The following is a 20,464-nucleotide window of genomic DNA, read 5'->3' on the forward strand; positions in this document are numbered from 1 at the left end:
ATGGGCAAAAGGAAACAGATATGGGCCTGACTTAGCCCACCTTAAGCTTTCCCCACGCTGGTCTCAGAGCGATGCCGATCAAAGTGGAATTGATTCTGGCAGATGAAGACCAATTCATACTGCTCGAGGGGCTTTGAGCCACTTTCTGACATGGACAATTGGACATGAGCCACTTTCTGACACCATCTCAATTGAGGAAAGATCGACTCGTGGTTTCAGGTCCAACCATAGTAGTTTTTCCAAATCATTCAGTAGGAAGAATCACTAGATAAATACATATCATGTTAGACACTCTCCCTGCATTCGGGTTTCGATGTACTACGGCATGAAACTTAGTAGGTCCATTTTAATTTTGGGCTCCGGCCCATGAAACATTGTACAGGACAAGGGAAAGGCCAGTAATAATAAAATAAAGTGAGAATTTTCTTGGATCTTCCAGCTGAGATCAACTGCCTCTTACTTTATGTCAAATTTCTCTGAGCTGACCAGCAAATAGAAAATTGAGCTTTTGAAAATAAAAGTAAGGGTTAATAATAAAAAAATAAATATAAACTTTTTACATCTTAACAATTCTAACATACACTTTTTTTTCTTAACTTAAAAATATATAAATTTTCGATTTGATAACAATTCTAACTTCCCGTCAAATTTTTCGTTAAGTTTGACGGAATCGAGGCCACAATTTTATGTTAAAATTGTTAAAATGTGAAAGTATTTTTTTTTTAATCTTAAAAGTAAACACTTACCCGGAAAAAAAAACAACAGTGGCCAAAAAGGCAAAAAAAATAGTAGAGTAAGCATGAATGTACACTCATGATAAAGAACTGACAGCAATGACTCACAGGTCCACTTATATAATAAATATAACGCGGTGTTAAATCATTCTAACGCGGCAATTCTTTGACAAAAATTTGCCCGATGAAGCTTCACGAAAAATTTCTTTTCGGATTGTTAACGGTTATGGAATGACAAGGAGTATTTGATCCTGACACTTACCGCCAAAAATCGGAAGAGTAGTTTTTCCTGAAAAGTTTTTGGTCGGAGCCGGCCATCTGGTTACGGTCTCAGCTGCGCGATTAAACACTGTCCAAGGATGCGATCGCTATTCGCTAACCCATCACCGACCGGTCTGGTCCGCTGAGAAGATTCTTCTTCCGGTCAATGCTCCGTCTTCGACTCTGCTTCCGACAATTTCCCACGTGTTCCGATTCCGATCGAGCTAAAAGAATTGTTTAATGTCAGATTTATCGGCCATAATATTCTATTCTATGCTTTTTATAAATAAGAAGTCCCATCCCATCCCACCCCATGATCTGTCCTGCTTTTTCTTCTCCTTTCTGCAACTTTCCACTCTCCGATCAAAGCTTCAAGGTCCTAACCCCGTCCATCAATGGCGTCTGCTACCTCTCTCAGAGCCGTCACCTCTCTGAACAACCCAGAACAGCGAACGCCATGTCTGGCCAATAAGAGCAAGGGGCTTTCAAGTTTGAACCTTTCGGGATCGCTTCCGTTGTACCGGAAACTGAGGCTCGCGGCTGACCGTCCCGCCATCTCGGCTGCAAGGAATTTCACCACCAAGGCCTTCTTCTTCAACAAGCCCAAGCCATCTCCGCCTGAGCCCCCCAAATCCAGTAAGTAATCAAGTAAAGTTCGCTCCTTTTTCCTGTAAAAGGGAAGGTTTCTGATGAGCATTTCGTCGACCAGGTAGAGTACAGGAGCTGTGCGTCTACGAGATCAACGAGCGAGACAGGGGGAGCCCCGCGTACCTCCGGCTCAGCCAGAAGTCCGTCAACTCCCTCGGCGACCTGGTGCCCTTCAGCAACAAGCTCTACACCGGCGACCTGCAGCGCCGCGTGGGAATCACCGCGGGCATCTGCGTCCTGATCCAGCACGTGCCTGAGAAGAGCGGCGACCGCTACGAGGCCATCTATAGCTTCTACTTCGGCGACTATGGCCACATCTCCGTGCAGGGGGCGTACCTGACGTACCAGGACACGGAACTCGCCGTCACCGGCGGCTCCGGCATCTTCGAGGGGGCGCAGGGCCACGTGAAGCTGCAGCAGATCGTGTTCCCCTTCAAGCTCTTCTACACCTTCCACCTGAAGGGGATCAAGGACTTGCCGGCTGAGCTGACTGGGAAGCCGGTGCCGCCGTCGCCGAGCGTGGAACCCACGCCGGCGGCCAAGGCGTGTGAGCCTCACGCGACTATCCCGAGCTTCACAAACTGATGTAATGCTAAGTAGTTTCCCACTTACTCAGATGTCTCGGAGACTTCCCATATCTGTACCCGCATTTGTCGAAATTTCTATGTTAGTCCTTTAAACTTTTTAGTTTCATCATTTCCATCCCGCGTCGGCATTGCTAATAAATTGGTCAATTTCTTTGTTCCAACCCTTGCACCGTTATATTGGCCTACGTCCAGTAGAAAGCACCGCATAGTTTCTAAAGTCATATGCGATTGGCCAATGTAGTGTAGGGAGAAAATAATCCGACCTCTGAAAATGGACAGTTTGATCGCCTCTAAATGTACTTGACAAATCACGAGTGTTATCTACTCGAATATATTGAGCATCATCAATCACCAGCTAGCTGGTGCAACGCTCGGGCCAGCATCTTCGGGCATACAAAAGGCTTATTGAAGTTGCCAACTTCCCAAGTTCATACAGCTTCAACATGTGCCAGCATCTCTTCCTTGGTGGGTGCCGCAACCAAAATTCAGTTGGGCCCAGTAGGCCCAATTCAGCTTTTCATGGACGACCAAACCCATGTTATTTTAAATCCAAAAATTATCCCAAGTGGGCCCTCTTTCCCTGGTAAGCCCACTCTCCATTGAATTTTTGTGAGAAAAAAAATGATAATCAATATATATCAAGAGTGCTTCAACAAAATGATTGAAGACTTTAGGGGGCAGTCCGTTCGTGATTCACAGTACAAATAATTGATCTAAAAGTTACAAGAGGTCAAGAACGGTCCCTCGGTAAGACGGTAGAATTAATTTTAGTTGATGCGAATGCAACTTTTAACGTAAGACAACGTAGTGTATGGAGCACTGTCCCTATCGCCAACACAAATTGGTATAAGAAAAAGAGAAGCAAACAAGCAGATAACAACAGCCAACACAACCCAAAGGAAATTTCTCATAAAAGGTATTTTGTTTGTGTATGTCTAAACATATATAGGAATGTATATAGTAGAGGCTATAATTAATTAATTGTTGTGCACAAGCTGCCTCGGATCTTGCAATCAGCTTTTGTACCTTAATTAAAACCTAATAATATGGACAAACTATAAAAAGCACCTTTCTAATCAATCCCAATAGCTTTCTAAAGTCTCTCTCTAGGTACCTTGATCACAAGAGTCATTTCTTATATATATATATATATATATATATATACACACACACATGCATACCCAAATTTAAAAGGGTGGTCCAAAACCATATTAGAAAATAATAAGATCAGGGATGGACAAATGGGGTTAAGAGGGCAGTCGCATCCTCCCTCCCCTATAACTTTGATGTTCTATAGAAACTTACCTATTATTTTTCAATAATTGATGGGATTACTTATATTCACTCCTAAATTGAAATATATGTATTCCTATTCGCTTCTCCAAGGATTCTGCCCTAATCCCCTTCCCGAGATCCAAATCTTACGTCAGTCCCTGAATAAGATCAACCATGAAATAATAAACCGCAATTAGCTTTGGAAGAGTTGGTTTGAACTGCAGTTTTGCTGCTATTAGATGTACATATCATACTTTTAAGTGTCTTTTTTATTTTATTTTGAGGTTTTAAGATTTTTAGCGTTCTTTTCATGGAGTATAATCAAATATGTACTACTAAAAGAAGAAACAAATTTGCTGGTAAAGTCAATGACAACATTGTCGTGTAAAGTCGAGGTACTTGCTAGCTAGTAATTAAGATGTGATGACCTGCAAATTTAACAAAGATAGCCTTAAATACATAAATGGAAAGGATGGATTCTCCCTGTTTGCTTTATATCACTCAAAGTCGGATGGATCAAATGAAGTTATATTATTGTTTACTTGAAAATGATGGGATTGTGATATTTTGACTACTATAGACTATATGGTTTGGTAACTCGCCCAAGAAATGCATGGAACTATAGGACCATTCATATTTAAGATGAAAAATGTTAGAGATATATATTTTAAAATCGATGGCGCAAAGGGAGGGGATATGGAAATGGACATGGACTACGGGGTATCATTATCATTAATCTTAATATATATGAAAGGGGGGCTAAAAGAGACAACAGGAACAGAAATTTACTCATGAAAATGAATAGCAGAGAGAAAGAGAGAGAGGGAGGGAGGGAGAGAACAGTGTTGCTCTGAAAAGGGATCTTTGGGGGGCAGCTCTTTTTCTTTGCTTGGTGGAACCCTAAAAAACAGCAAACTATATTTTTTATTAAAATAAATTAAATAAAATCAACTAGAGTTGGTTTAAATGTGCGGTTCGGTGTTTATTCTCCTTAAATAATATTTTATGTTCGAGTCTTGTAAATAAAAAAAAATCTTTAATTAGAAGAGCATTAACCCTCTATTGGGTCGAGTTGGGTCAAACTGAATAATTAATCGGAATCCGTGGAGTTTCAAAAAATCGAGGTATATTATGGAAAAAATAGATGAAAAGGGAAATAAACTGATGGAAAAGTGGTCCCCAAGGGGAAGGGAGGGAGAGAGAGGGTCCACTCCACTAAGTTCTGAGTTTCTGACAAATAAAGCTTGATGAAAGTGGTAGTAGTGAGTGATAGTCGAGAGGAGAGTGATGAGAGTGACTCCATACCCCCCGCTCCATTCATCACACTCTCACTTTCAATCTGTGTTTTTTCTCAGACATAATCAGAAATACAGAGAGAGAGAGAGAGAGAGAGAGAGAGAGAGAGATAGATGCGGGCAATGTGGGGAAATTCCATACACAAAACAAAACCCTAGCTTGCTAATGAAAGAAAATTGAATTGATGGAGTGAAACAGTAATATAATGGAGGAGGGAGCTCACGTATCTGTCTCTCTCTCTCTCACTCTCTGCGGGTCACTGTGCTGATTTCTGCAGGCAGGCAGCCACTGCAGTGGATTCACTAGACCTATGTATGTACGTACGTACGTACGTGTATTGTATTGTTCAAAGCCAAGGTTTACTCTCACTTTCGCTATCAATATTTCCCTCTCCAATCCCCACTTCCCAAAGTCATCTTTTACAAACCTAAATAATTAAAATCCAATTGTACCTTTCATTGATCTTCATTTTTTATTTTATTTTTTCTTCGTATATCGGACCAATATATATATATATATATATATATATTCAGACCATAATATATTTATAACATGGTATTATCTACTATGAGATTATACTTCAGATTTACGCACCAAATGAATATTTTAATATGGGTAAATGTCCAAAAAAATCACAAATTTTATATTTTTTTACATTTGATCACAAATATATTTTTCGATTAAGAAATAAAAGAATTTTTCCTATCAAAAGAAATAAAAAATTTTACTTATTTTCTACGTGTTATCACAAACCATATTTTTTTGCTAAGAAATACACGAACTTTCATTTTTTGTCCCATTTAGCATCCGTCTAAATTTCCCTTAGTTTTGCTGACGTTGTTGTTAATAGATGACATGTGGCAATCAGTCACTAACAGTGATTGATGTAGTGAGCGACGTTATAAAAAAAAATTTAAAAAATTCTTCTCAAACAAATAACCCCTAAGAGGAATTACATGTTGAAGTTTGGCCAGTCGAAGGTACGGAGGTAATGGTTGCCTCTATAGCTGCTGCCCATGAAACTTTATCGAATAAGCCATCGAACTCTCTATGTGCTTCAATCAAAGTACAAAGGTTTCGATGAAATTTCTCAATCGAGTCCTCTAGGATTCAATCAAAACCACACAGGGCTCAATCAAAGCCTTGAAGCCATAGTGGGCTCTATCGAGGGTTCAATGGCTTCTTCGATGAAGCTTCATGGGCGGCAGCACACAGAGGGTTCGATGGCTTCTCCGATGAAGTTTTATGGACGACAGCTATGGAGGTCGTCGCCTTCCTCTCTATCTTAGGCTACCCAAGTTTCAGAATTTTTAATATTTTTTTGATAACGTGGCTCGCCACATCAATCACCGTTAGTGATCATTTATCACGTGTCATCTGTTAAAGGCCACGTTAGCAAAACTGATAGAAATTTGGACGGATGCTATATGGGACGAAAAAATAAAAGTTCGTGTATTTCTTAACCCAAAAATATAGTTTGTAATAAAATGTAAAAAAATGTAAAGTTCGTGTATTTCTTAATAAAAAAATATAGTTTGTGATAAAATGTAAAAAAAATTTATAAAGTTTGTGATTTTTTTGGGGGGCAAATTACAAAAAAAAATCCAAATTTTGTAAAATGTCTCAGTTTTGTCATAAATTTTGTTTTGTAACAAAAAAACCATAAGTTTTCTAAAATGTCTAAAAAATGACATCCGTTATAACTTCCGTCAATTTTTGCCTACGTGTGACCTACGTGGACTGTTAAAGGGACCCACCATCAGCAGCAAAAATTGACGGAAGTTATAACGGATGTCATTTTTGAGACATTTTAGAAAATTTATGGTTTTTTTTGTTACAAAACAAAATTTAGGACAAAATTGAGACATTTTACAAAATTTGGGTTTTTTTTTTGTAATTTACCCTTTTTTTGGACATTTACCCTTGTATATATATAGAAATGCACATGAAGTTTCTGTTATTCCTCCAAGCATTCACGTTTGCACGGGTCAATCGGTGCTAAATCGTCACTCTTATAAGAGATATTAATGTGATATATATGGACCTTTCATCCTGGGGATGCGGCCATGATCTTGTGAGGAGGCACATTATATATAGAGAGGAACCTCAAGGTTCCGGGTGAAAAAAATATTGAGAGGTGAAAAGTACTGTGAGAATTCATAATAAATCAAGAGAATACATATATTAGAAAATTTATGAGAAGAAATCTCATGCATCCGTTATATCATCTTAAATTAGAGATGAAACTGCACGCATTCCATGAAAAATGACAAAATCCTAGGCAACATTATTCAACATTGCGTATACATCATATAATTGGTACTATGGCCAAGTGCTATAACTTTATGTTCTCTCATCTCTCCCTTCATATGTCACCCTCTTCAAGTTTTTACTGATCAGATGCAATAATTGTATAGGTGTATTAGGGTCTTTGAGCTCTTAAAAGACAAGAGTGGAGGACCCTTCTCTCTCTCTCTCTCTCTCCCCGCTCCTGTCTCAGACTCTCAGTCTTCCCAAGGGCACATACCACGAAATTGAGAAGAGACATCATGGGGTAAAAGTTCTTTTTAACATCAATAATTAATCAAACTGCCACTTCTCTAACATAAATGCTTACACATCACTGCCTTTTCATCGAACTGTTTTACTTTGTCCCCATCCTCTCTGATCTCTCTTTCTTTCTCTCTAGCCATGGCTAGTCCAACTTCATCAAATTAATGGAACTTCGACCAAACCTTAATGAAACATAAGTTATATGTCACATCTATCTACTCAAACGAACATGCGATACTACTAATAAAACCTGGAAGAAGGCCCATGACGAACTTCGTGCCCTAAATCGAACTCTTCATCCCCGATATAACTACTATTGTTGTTATTGTTCACGCAATCTTTTTCCCCCACCTCGCACAACGACTCCACCGTATGAGGGGCGTGCCCATCCCCGAAGGCCCTTACGTGGTCCTTGAGCGACCGCTTGTGCTTGAAGTCGGACCCACAGATGCAGAACCACAGCTTCCCGCAATTCTTTTCATGGGTCCGCCAGTCCCCCCGGACTGCGAAGGGCTTCGCACACTTACGGCACGAGAAAGGCTTGGACCCGTGCTTGCGCTTGTAGTGGGTCTGGAGCGTCCGGAAGTCCTTGAGTGGCCTCGACCTGGGGTGGTCGATGTTGTTCTTGCAACCCTCAGCACAGCAGTAGCAGGGAAGCCTCAGCATGGAGGATGCTGGCTTCGTGCCCTTTAGTGAATCTGGGCCTTTGCGGTACTGCGACCCGTGACCCCACATGTGCATCTAAGTTAAAGATTGAATTAACGTTAGAACTAGCTAGAGCAACCATAAAATTAAGATTAATCAACAGTAAACACTGAATTAGAGTGGGCTGCCAGCTCCCTCTGTTTGCCGATGATTAAAAGCGTAAGGCCCTCAGTCACCTTGAAAAGAAAAATTCAAGATGAAGTGTGTATTATGACCCGAGAAGTAATAAATTGAACAGTGTAACGAAGTTAGATGATGTACTCTCGTATCGAGAATGGAAAGCATAACACATGAAACTGAATATGGAGCAAGAAATTTTAATATATGGCTCGGTTGAGCTCACTGAGAGCTGGGTCCGTAGATTATCTGAAACAATGCATGACAATGCTAGATTTATATGTCATGAGAATTCATGCTTCCGAAATACAAGTAGTGGAAGCCCCAAATTTTGCTTGATGATTAAAAAGCCCATTCGCCAGCAAAATATATATGCATATGTTGAGTAAAATATGAACTACCTTCTTCCGGATATATGTACTGTAGGGGAGATTGAAAGCTAAAACCTTGAAATTTATGTCCTCCAAAGGATCCAAACCCTTGATTCGTACCAAAGTGAGAATGGTGTGAGCAATGGTTTTGCTCAATAATACAAGACAATCAAATGTATGTTATGCATCTTTTAGGTCATGCTTTGTGATCGTTACCTGCATATTATTGTACCGGTTGAATGTCTTGGCACAGACAGGGCAAGAGAACTGAGCCGGCCCTACGAGGATTTGCGCTGGGGAGGGGATCCAGTATTGTCCCTGATCAACCAGGCCATTGTTATTATGGTGACTAGCGATTATGCTTGAGCCATCCCCGCCTCCTTCTCCACACGATCTCGGTGGACCGATATGAAGAGCAACTGTTACCATGTTCTCTTCACCAGAGACCCCACAGAAGTTGTCCTGATGGTTCATCTTATGACACAGCGCCGGTGCCTTTCGAGTAGGGTTGCTATGCATAGGATATTGATGTCTTTTAGGGCAACTTTGGCCAGGAGGGCCCAGCGAGAGATGAATGAAATCTTCATCTTCTGCTTCCTCTTCTTCTTCATCCTCTTCCTCATCCTCCTCTTCTTCCTCTTCATCAGGTTCAAGGCAGACACTCTCGCTAGAAGATCTGCAAGTGAATGAAGAAGCAGTAGTTCGCATGTTTTCGGTTTTCTTTTATAATTTCTGCAGAGGGAATTGAGGGACAGAGGGAGAGGTTTGAGTTTGTGGGTTCTTCGATTGTTTTATGTCTTGGTGGAGAAGATAAGTGGCGACTGGAAAGGCAATAAATAAAGTGATATAGCATGAAGGGCATGGATTTCGGTGGCTCTCTCATATATTTCTTTATAACCCTTAAAAGTTAAAATCGGAAAGGTGTACTAAGAAGCACAATACATTATTTGTTTGTCTGGGAGATTAGAAAATATCTTCAGCTTATTAGTGAGATATACCATATGATACAGAAAAGCCTTGAAACCTCTCCCCGCATGCCAACGCAATTACAACAAAGACAAGAGAAGAGATGTATAATATTGCTAATTTTACGAAGTTGATACATGGATGTACTCTGACCATGTGAAATTTTGAGGTAATACTAAGTGAGACTTTGAGGTGGCATTATCATCCAATCTAAAAGACACGACGTAGTTTATTTAGTTATCCACTAATAGACCATCACTCCATCAAAAGGCTCATACATTGGCCGTTCGAATCACTGACAATAAGACACGGTAAAATATCTTGTGGTTAATTCTATATATGTAGAACTCCATTGCCGGCCGTAGAGTGTTTTTGAGGGAAAATGAGTTCAATATAGTCTACTCTTTAAAGTGTATATCATCCCATAGGACAATTTATTGAAAACTTGGTGTCGTCAAGTGAGGGGTTGATCTCAGGAAATAATGCTTAATTAGCATGAAGATCCCACGTGAAGTAGTTACATTAGGAAATGGGAATTCGGAATGCTTACGAAGAAATTGTATTATGGGAGTGATTTGCAATTCTAATCTATAATATATATATATATATATATATAAATAAAAGTATGAGTTGTTTCTCCAATTTTTCCAAAATACCCATGTTCCTTCGTGACTTTTCATTGCTCCATTTCAAATTTGTTTCTTTTAATTACATACTTTCATAATGCTCATATTTAGATTCTTTTTCTTTATTACTGATTTTTGACATTTTTTCCCTACACAACCATTTCAACCGAGTAGCCCTTATCGCAAGTACATTTTTCCCATGTATCCATATCGATTTATAATTTCAAAATTCCGTTGTATCATATGTTCATTGTCCTACGATTTCACACAGTCTTTGTCTCATGCACCCTTTCACGCTATCAATCACAAAAATAAAAGTAAGAGGTGTTTCTCCAACTTTTATTATCATTTTGTCCTTACTTAAATAATGATATTATAAATTTGCCACTTTACACAATTAACAAAAGCATATTAATCCTTGAAATCGTCATACCTTTTGGTAATGTCCATTCATTCAAACAATACGAGCGAAATAACTTTTCAAACAACATTTCAAGAGGCTCTTGCATCTCTTAAGGCAAACTGTAATACATGTAACACGTAATTTTTATTTTTATTAGAAAATTATATCTTCTTTAATATAACAAGATTTAAAGGTTCAAAAAAAAGAAAGAAAGCTATAATTTAATAAGAAGATAAGTTTAATAGTTAAAATAAGTATATATAAATTCAATAATCAAATACGATTTCATATTTGGTGAAATATGATTTTCCAGTGAAAGGATGTTATTGTTAAAAGGATGAGACTATTCATAAGTTGTATTTGTTTCCGTTATATATACCTTGCAGTTTTTAAATAAACATATGAAAAATTATTTGAGCTCTCTTATCCTTCTAAAACTTTTCTCCTACATAGTTCATTGAGAAGTATCAAAAGATTCTCGACGTTGTTGCCCAAAAATCCCAATGGTCATCTTCTTATATTTCAAAAGGCATTAATTTCTCATAAGATATATATTCCCTTATAATTTGTAGATTATTTATAGGTCTTTACCGAAGAATATTTATGTATGGTTATCGAATAACTTTTTATTTGTTGTTCATCATAAATTTTACTCTTTTTTACGATATCATAGGTTTCCCTCTATATTTCGAGATATTACTTAATGGATAATTCTTTTCGTAGTCTTGTTTATATTATTATAGAAAGCATGAAATTGAGTAGTGGGGGACTTTGGTCGGCAACTAACACCTGCCAACAACCTTGCTAGGGGTAATGGTGCCCTCCGATGAACCACCACTCGCCCGATATCCCTTTCTCTTCCGTTCTACAATCTCATAAGTTTGCTCTTATGCGTGTGTATATAATTGTTCCATTTTTTTATTACATTTTCATATTTAACTTTTGAAATTTAAAAATAATCAAAATATTGAAAATGCCTAACGAAAATTTATACAAATGTTATGTCTCGTTTAAACAAAAATAAACGTTTTGATCTGAAAGAGAAAATATCTTAAATGTTTTTGTCTTTTTCTATACTTATCTCAAATGAAAATTGAGAAAAAATTAAAATTAAATATGATTTATACACTAAAAAGGATTAGCAATAATTATTCATTACCTTCGAGGTAATTTTTTTTACAAAAAATTCGAATTATAAAAATTAGATGATCTTTTTTTTAATGTTATTTTTATTTTCTCTCATTTTTTCTTTAACAGTGTTCACTCTTTTTGCTCTTCGTTATCATGGTTTTAATTCGAAATTTTACAAAGGCTTTTTTATATTAATTAATTTATTGCCCATATTTTATTTTTGCGTATTTTAAAATTCACTATGTTTGCAATACAACATGAGTATAAAATTACTAATGTACTTAAAATAAATATTTATTAGGGTTAATAACTTAGAAAAGTACAACATTTGCACTTTTTTCTAAATATAGCACGACCTTTGAAAAATAATACAGAAATGCACTACCTTTACATTTTTTCCTAAATATAGCGTGGCCTTTAAAAAATAGTATAGAAAAGGCACGACATTCAAGCACGATATTCTTTTTTAACGTGGTAGAAGCACAGCTAAACTTGAAGGTAATGTCTTTCTGTGTTATTTTTTGAAAGTCGTGCTATATTAAGGAAAAAGTGCAAAGGTCATACCTTTTTGTGCTACTCTCCAAAAGTCGTACTATATTTAAGAAAAAATGAAAATATCATACATTTTTATGCTATTTTTTAAATGTCGTACTTTTCTAAGTGATTATTCCTATTTATTACAACTTCTTTTCGATTAAACATTAGAATTAGTATTTTTTTTCTTTTGTTTCAGTTAACTACTTCAAAAGTACGACAAATACATAATATAGTTTGATAATGTGCAATATTAAAAGATTATACCTTCAGTTCTTATATTAACCTTAATTTTGTAATGTAAATCGACTTAATTTTTGCAAGAAAATTGAATAAATTATCTATGATTTTTGATAATACCAATTATGTTTTATTTAAATAAAATTATCAATATACATTAATGATTTTAAGTAATTCATATTTATTGATTTGGTATCTTTAAACCAACCAATAAGATTATTAATGATATCATATAATTAATTATATATTTCTCGAATGAAATTTAAATTATATATATATATATATATATATTTTATAGCATTATATGAATATTATGTCTTACCACTTAATTGAGAAACCTTTCGCGAGAAATGCACGTAGAGATTCACTGGTGTCAAAAAAAAACCTTCGACCATTTTAAGGACCAATTAATTAATCGGAGCGGGTACGTATGCGCTATGTTCTGATGTCAGCCGTATGTAGTCATTCCTACATCCAAGTGTCTGGTTGGTAGATTTTATAACCAGTAGAATTTTTGTAGGTGTACATTAATTACTTGATATATAGAAATTATTGTACATTTTGTCCATTAATAGACTCAAACACAATACTTTATTCAAGAGGTGTGGACACCGAATGCATGGAGTGAGGAGTTTGCAAATGAATTTCACCGATGTCCTCACCTTCCAATCAAGTCTCCCATGGACACCGAATGCACGGAGTGAGGAGTTTGCAAATGAATTTCATGGATGTCCTCACCTTCCAATCAAGTCTTCCATGGAGCAATTAATTTCTTCCAATTAAATTCGGCATTTCCATAGATTAATTGAACTTAATTTATTTTTCTTGTACTAGACTCATTAAACCTTCTTCATAATCAAAAAGAAAAATAATTTATAAATGTATTTCACCACATTCTACTATTGCTCTATTCAGTCTACCATAAACTATTAAATCCGCGTTTATTTCATTCCAATATAATCTAGCAACAATTTTCTAAGAACAAATAAACCTTTTCTGCAAGACAGACAAAATTTCTCAATGCTTAACCTTAATGTACTCAAAAACTTATCAAATGAAAAGACAGTCATCCGAAAAAAAATACAGAGAGACCAGCCCCTTGGATTGGAGGGAGAAATGGATGGATGTAAAAATATATAGTTGCTTTCCGGAGTCTATGGGAGTGGGAGGAGACAGAGGACCGGCAAAGAAGGGCAGTTGATGTTGAAATCAAAGGTGTGTTGATGGAACCCACATCATCATCATCCCATTACCGACTTAAAAGGACAAACATCTTCCGCTAATCTGCAAAGGAAAAACAAAGAAGTATTTTGAAAAAAATATCACGTCACTTATTGTGGATGAAAAAACCAACCATAAGATGGATGAGGGTTTTGAGCATCGTCTACCTTCAAGTTCTAAAGATTAATGTTCAATTTGATTCTGAAAAAAATGATTAATGTTTCATAAAACCTATCGATATATTCTCTTTAATATGACTACACACATGTCCCGGAGTTGCCGACCGCATGGATAAAATTAAATAGCACGAAGATACAATGACAATGAGAAAGCCGGTTATTTTCACGAGACACATTCACATACCAATTTGTGACTAATTTACAACACCACATGTATATATATATACACACACACACATATACAGTTTCGAGAGGAAACAGAAACAAGAAGATTAACAAAGGAGGGTTGTGGGGTGTACTAAAAGCTCATGTAGGCTTGGGAAAGTGTACCGAAGCTTTAGCCAATTCTTTCCTTCTGGGGATGCCCTTCAAATAGTGCTCGACTCCCGAGCCCCCTCTCCCCTCTCGTTCCCTCCCTGTGATCTCTCTCTCTGACTTCTCTCTCTCTCTATCTCTTTCTGCATCATTTACTCTCTCTCTTTCAAGTTTCAATTATCATTATTATAAAAATAAAAATGGGGGAAGGGAAAGGGAAAGGGGGTGGGGAGGGTGATAGGGATGTATGCATGCATGAAGGCAAAGTTAACTGTAGAAGGGGAGGCCTTGTGTCCCCTTACTTTTGTTATTCAAAGCAAGGAACTTGACAGGGACAGTGGGTCGTTGTTTCTCGATACTGATCGATGTAGTCAGCCAAGAGAAATTAAGATCATAGAGTAGCTAGCTAGTAAAAGATATATACTGGATATGTATATATAAATAAAGGGGACTTGATGTAGCGACACGAATGACTTATTTGAAATTAAGAGAGGTTACGGGTTCGATCCGTGTTAGTGAAACTCTCATATCTTTTTTTATTTCAATTTTCATATTCTTATACTAAGCACATAAATCTCTTCTATAATCGAGAAAAAAGTTGGCGTATCTGAAAGCGAAAGGCGAACTCCCACAAAGACTTACCTGTCCTAAATCCACATTGCCACTTTCAAAGATTGATTCTCATCCCACACATCCATTAGAACTAATATCTAACCCTACCCATAACATTATGTTTGGATTGAGGGGTTTAGAGATTTTCAAATAGGGAGGGTTTAGAGGTGTCATAAACCCCTCCAAAAACTTCTCTCTGAAAATTCTACAAAGAATTTGGAGGGGTTTGACAAATCCCACAAAATACTACAATTCCGAATCCTCTAAATTGAAAGATTTATGAAGTTTACGTGAATCTCTTTGTTAAAATTTTTTTTTTTTGATATTTGACCCAAAACAAATCTAAAATTACAAAAAAAAAATTCCAATCATACCCTTCTAAACCCCTTAAGCCATGTTTGATGGTTGGGATAAAAAGTGGGATAGAATTTTGAAAATCCTTGTCTTTTGTTTGGACACAGTAAGATTGAGATTGGGTTTGGTATAAGGTAGGATAAATTATTGAAGAAATTATCCCATTGAAAGGGTGGGACAAAGGCAAATTGAGATTATTAATTTATATGGAAGGACGAAAAAGCCCTTGCCTTGCCATCAAGTTTACGAACTATGCCCTTTGCAATTTACAGGTATTCCTAATCAAAGAAGGCCACTTGGAGAAGTCGTCGCTAGCCTTAGAGCTCACCGGCTACCTCGATTAGTTGATGGTGGTCGGTGCAGGGCCAAGATCCTCTGAACTGTAATGAAGATTAGAGAAAGAGAGAGAAACAAAGGTCACCGGCGACTTCAATTAGGGCCGTGGTGGCCAACGTCAGGCCACTATAGCCCGATCTAGTCTCTCTTCTCTGCAATTTTGTTAAAATCCGAGCAGTGGTGGGTTAACGCCGCAGCATCGCCCAGTTGAGGTTGCTAGCAACCTCAAAAGGTGTTGGCGATCTCACTGGGGTTGTGGTCGTGGGCATCGGGCAACCACCTCCCCACAGCTATGTTTTTCACTTCTTTTTTTATTAATTTCAAAATTTTTTTATTTAGTAAATGTTAAAGTGTTGGTCGCATTAAAGGTCATTTCTCTTCCTTACCGAAGGAAGGTCATTTCTCTTGCTTATCCCAATTCCAGACTGTGGAATGAATGAAACACTTCTTTAGGATATTGTAAACCAATAGAACTTAAAATCCCAGCTCATTCCATTTCCATCCCTATCCAAATCCGACGACCAAATGTGGCCTTAATGAATTCTATCCAATTAAGGATTTCGAAATCCATTCATGTTCCTTTAAAACCTTTGATCCCCTCTTAGCCGTTCATTACTTTCATAACCCCTCCTCCTCCAAATCCTTCAATGAGCACTATTCAAAGATAGTGTAAAAGATGTGCATGCTAAAATTACATCGCCCAACATTTTTACCATGTATTTTGTTGTACTGAAGACTAATGTCACATGTACGCTCTGGTTGTTGCAGACGACTAGACGTGATTTACATGCTTTGGGGCCGAAATGTAACATCGCCAGGTGGGAATCATCCATATATATATATATATATATATATATATATTCGATAGAAATGCCAGGTGGGAATCATCGTTCATCAGTGGAGAGACATATGTATGTGTTTTTTTTTTTTTCCTCTCAGGTCATGACTTGGCTATAAGGCTGGCTGGCTATATTTAGTTAGTTAGCTAGCTTTAATGAAGTCGTAGTAACATGCATAGGGCACCCAAGATGGTGCAAAGGTATATGGGGAAATTCACGACTGCACGGAGGAAAGTAAGCCCATCCTGTATCCTTCATTGGGACATTCACCGAACTCGATCGGGTCCCCCTTGTTTGAATGGAACAGTGGTGTCTCATCATTCATCAGTCCTTTCAAAAACCAACACACACATCCAACATTATTTTACCAATTATTATTTCCTGCCATCGTACTTTTGTCCTAGACTGAGACTTAATTAGAGCTCTCTCTTGGTTCACCACTTAGAAAGAAAAACATATAGAATCATATATAATTGCCATTCAATTCCCCTCATTTTTATATATTTTGGCCTGATATATATATATATATATATATGCATGTGTGCGTATATGTCAGCGTGCGTTATGTATACAATTCCAATTTCTCCAAGCTCTCTGAGTTTTCTATTTTCTTATTGGGGACAAGTCCAAGTTCTTTGAGTTGCTAATCCTGCCTTATCTTTTTTATTCAATTAATAAGCCCATAAATCTAAGCTTTTTATTATTATTATATACATCAAGTGCTTATCATTAATAAAAGATGGCAATAAAAGCCAAATATATGTACACAATACAGGATAGAGTTTTATGGATCCCTCACAAGTCGGGGTTGTACTCTATAGCTACTGTCTGGAAGTGTTTACGTCCCAGAGGTCCAAGAATTGAATGGACCAATGCCATTTGGTTTGACGGGCATTTACCTTGTTCATCATTCATCAGCTGGCTTTGTGTACCTAATAGATTAGTGACTAAGGACCGTCTTTTAAATTGGGGGATTCAGCTCGCAGCAGCTGAATGTGAATTTTGTAGTTTACAGTGGGAAACTCGTGACCATTTCTTTTTTGAATGTCATATCAATCAAGGAATCTGGAGAAGTCTGTTGGCTAGAATTGACTTGCATCGATCTATGGTCTGTTGGATTTCTGAATTCAATTGGATGACCTCTCTTCGGGGCAAGAAATTTGATGTGATTTGTCTAAAACTTCTCTGGACGCATTACATTTACAGTATATGGCGAGAGAGGAACATTAGAATGTATCAAGGTCAGATCTCATGTACAGTGGCTATGGTTCGGAAGATATTTGCAGACGTGAAAGTAAAGTTAATTGTACTCCCCCGATTCTCTCACAAAGTTGTAAATTCCGTCCTAGTCGATTATATGTTTAACCCCCCTCATTCAGCTCATAGCTAACATACTTTGGGGTGTAATTAGGGGTCTTCTTAGTTTTGTTGATATTTGGAGTAAATGGTATTTGATGTAAATCCCTTTTGATTAATGAAAGTATCTACCATTTATCCAAAAAAAAAATACATGGGTGCCTCAGTATAAATAACAGAGAGGAAGGCATGAAAAGGGCGTGACAATATAAGAGAGGAAAGATATTGAGAAAGAGGGGATTCAAATCCAAGCAACAATATCTTCATTTTAATGGATGCCAAATTGAGCTGACTAATTATTACCACGCATATTTTCTTGAAAGTGTGTTGATAATAGGTACGATAAAAATGAAGGTCAAAAGAGATGAATGTCTACGGATATCTAACGACATTTTTACAGACCACCCAAGTCATTTTTCATCTAACCAACAACAATGAAAGAATGAGAGAAGAAACAGAGAGTCCGATTAGAGGCTGATAGATGAAGACCTTTATGCAAGTAGTTTCGTCGGGGCAGCACAAAGGCAAATAAAAGATCCGTCCGAGTTATGTAACTCTGCCAATTCCGGAGAAACCTGGCTTTCCAATCACTGAGCAGTCATCATTCCATTTAAACTAGTAATCCTTGGGGAGGTCTAGCATACCTGAAGTCTCGGAGGTCTTGAATTCGACCATTTTCGAACTCCCTCCGAGGGGCTTTCGAAGATGGCCCATAAATTTAGGCTAATAATAATAGAGAAAGGAAAATAAAGGGTATGAAAAAGTCTAGTCATGAGAATTGAATTTAGAACCTCTAGAATTATAGATAAGAGCGAGTGCTATTATATTAATTAAGCTTTAATTTCTCGAGTATATTTTATTTTTTTGTTTGATTTTAAGGAAGGACTATGCCTTAGTGTAAGAATAGAGAAAACTAAATAAAGGGATATAAATTCCCTCATGATCGATGAGAGTTGAATCCAGAACCTCTTGTTCTGAGTCGGCGATTTATGCCATTGCATCAAACCCCTTCCTTAGATATGTCTTATTTTTAGTGATGGAAAAGCTTTACTAGTATTGCCTTAGTGGAGAAGCGGAAGTATGGCAAAAGATGGGCACGAATTAGATATAGAGAGTAGCTAGGAAGTAATGTTAAATGGAACAAATATTTTTGTAGCAATTACTGTTCCAAGTTTGGTGAACTATCAATGCTGCTCGCTAGATATTGTCGTCAGTGAACGATGAATATGTCAATCCAAAGATTCCAGAAAAGGGAATTGTCGTGGGTCCATGGGAAAAGATGGCCGGTGGGTTTATTTTGATTATAGATATATGCAATTTGTGTGATTGCATGGTCTATATATATATATATATAAAGTTGTATCCCATTCAATATATAAGAGTGAAATGGTAAAATTAAACCATCTAAAATTTTAATTTAATTTTTGAAATAATATAATTAAATTAAAAGTAATTTAATATCATATATATATTTTTTGATCAAATTATACATAATACATTTATTTTATGTGATATAACACGGGATTACATATTAAATAAGAATCATATTATTTACAATAACCTCTCAATAAAAAAATTAATTTTGAAGCGATAGATGACTTTAGGGTCTATAATTGAACTAAAATTCATAAATAACACTTGGTTACATATTAAAATAAGAATTATATTTTTATAATGACTCCTCAATAAAAATTAATTTATTAAAAATTAATTTTAAAGTGATAGATGACTTTAGAGTCTATAATTGAACTAAAATTGATAAATAAAAAATATTAATATATAATTAGACTTTAATTTTTTTACAAATTTCCATTCTAAATTTATGTGAAAAACTTAGTATGAAAAATAATGTTCATATCATATGAAACAAATAATTCTCCAAGCGCATAAAATTAATTATGACATACTCGTTTATACTTTGGACCATGATCTAGATAAGTTTACTTTATTTGAAACACAAAAACTATAATTACATTGAATAACATTAAGGAGTGTAATCTCACTTTTGAATGCAAAGTTTTCAATGAAATTTCATAAAAAAATTACATGTGCGTAAATATTAATATATAATTAGACTTTGATGTTACAAATTTCCGTTCTAAGTTTAAATTAAAAAATTTAGCATGAAAAATAAGATTCATATTATATGAAATCAATAATTCTCCAAGCACATAAAATTAAATATAGCATATTTATTTATACTTTGAACCATGATTTACATAAATTCACTTTATTTTGAAACCCAAAAAGTATAATTACATTCGAAAACATTAAGGACTATAATCTTACTTTTAAAAGCAAAATACTTGATGAAATTTCATAAAAAAATTACGCATGCAGCGCACGAGTAAAAAAGACCAACTTAATTAATATAAGATCAATATATATAAATTAAGAACTACTCTTTAATAACCAAATAAGGTTAATTAAGTGCCATGGCGTTCTATTAATTTCTATCTTGGTCAATTTTTTTTTATTACCCAAAAATATTTTGACTTGGGTTCTTATATCTGGAATTATTTAATTTATGGATATACATTGCGCGTATATGTGTGTGTGTGTGTGTTATGTATAGAAGTTGCAATTTTTATAAACTGTTATATATATATATATATATATATATATATATCTTCTCTAATAGTATAGATGGATATATGTCACTAAACTTTAATGAAATGTTTCTCATGCATATTTCCTAAACTTTCCCGTCTGAAATTCTCATAGATTAATTAATTAACTCTAGATATATCGCACATTGGGTCGTTCAACACTATATATTATAATGCTCACCAAAAAAGAAACTAT

At 36.1% G+C, this 20,464-nt stretch overlaps 2 protein-coding genes and 2 long non-coding RNA genes across 5 annotated transcripts; 1 reads left to right on the forward strand and 3 right to left on the reverse strand.

The window, feature by feature from the left end:
• Nucleotides 1-825: 825 nt before the first annotated feature.
• Nucleotides 826-1,906, reverse strand: LOC116200130. The gene is made up of 3 exons (XR_004155665.1): nucleotides 1,767-1,906; nucleotides 1,306-1,663; nucleotides 826-1,219 (listed from the first exon to the last, which is right to left on the reverse strand). It is a non-coding gene; the product is annotated as an uncharacterized LOC116200130 (long non-coding RNA).
• On the forward strand, nucleotides 1,322-2,391 carry LOC116200129 (allene oxide cyclase, chloroplastic-like). The gene is made up of 2 exons (XM_031530844.1): nucleotides 1,322-1,631; nucleotides 1,705-2,391. Exons 1-2 carry the CDS (start codon nucleotides 1,391-1,393, stop codon nucleotides 2,226-2,228), a joined length of 765 nt encoding a protein of 254 aa, XP_031386704.1. The 5' UTR covers nucleotides 1,322-1,390; the 3' UTR covers nucleotides 2,229-2,391.
• Nucleotides 2,392-7,351: 4,960 nt separating this feature from the next.
• Nucleotides 7,352-9,417, reverse strand: LOC116198854 (zinc finger protein WIP6). 2 transcript variants are annotated; one of them, XM_031529105.1, is made up of 3 exons: nucleotides 8,764-9,417; nucleotides 8,578-8,655; nucleotides 7,352-8,095 (listed from the first exon to the last, which is right to left on the reverse strand). In XM_031529105.1, the coding sequence occupies exons 1-3, from the start codon at nucleotides 9,253-9,255 to the stop codon at nucleotides 7,595-7,597; spliced, it is 1,071 nt and encodes a 356-aa protein (XP_031384965.1). In that variant the 5' UTR covers nucleotides 9,256-9,417; the 3' UTR covers nucleotides 7,352-7,594. The 2 variants fall into 2 exon arrangements, with proteins under 2 accessions (XP_031384965.1, XP_031384967.1); XM_031529107.1 differs by lacking the exon at nucleotides 8,578-8,655 and having other exon boundaries at nucleotides 8,764-9,409.
• Nucleotides 9,418-13,319: 3,902 nt separating this feature from the next.
• Nucleotides 13,320-14,292, reverse strand: LOC116201640. Its single transcript, XR_004155912.1, has 2 exons — nucleotides 14,178-14,292; nucleotides 13,320-13,731 (listed from the first exon to the last, which is right to left on the reverse strand). It is a non-coding gene; the product is annotated as an uncharacterized LOC116201640 (long non-coding RNA).
• Between the last annotated feature and the right edge of the window lie 6,172 nt (nucleotides 14,293-20,464).

This window comes from Punica granatum, chromosome 3 (genome assembly GCF_007655135.1).
Source record: "Punica granatum isolate Tunisia-2019 chromosome 3, ASM765513v2, whole genome shotgun sequence".
Lineage (NCBI taxonomy): Eukaryota > Viridiplantae > Streptophyta > Magnoliopsida > Myrtales > Lythraceae > Punica > Punica granatum.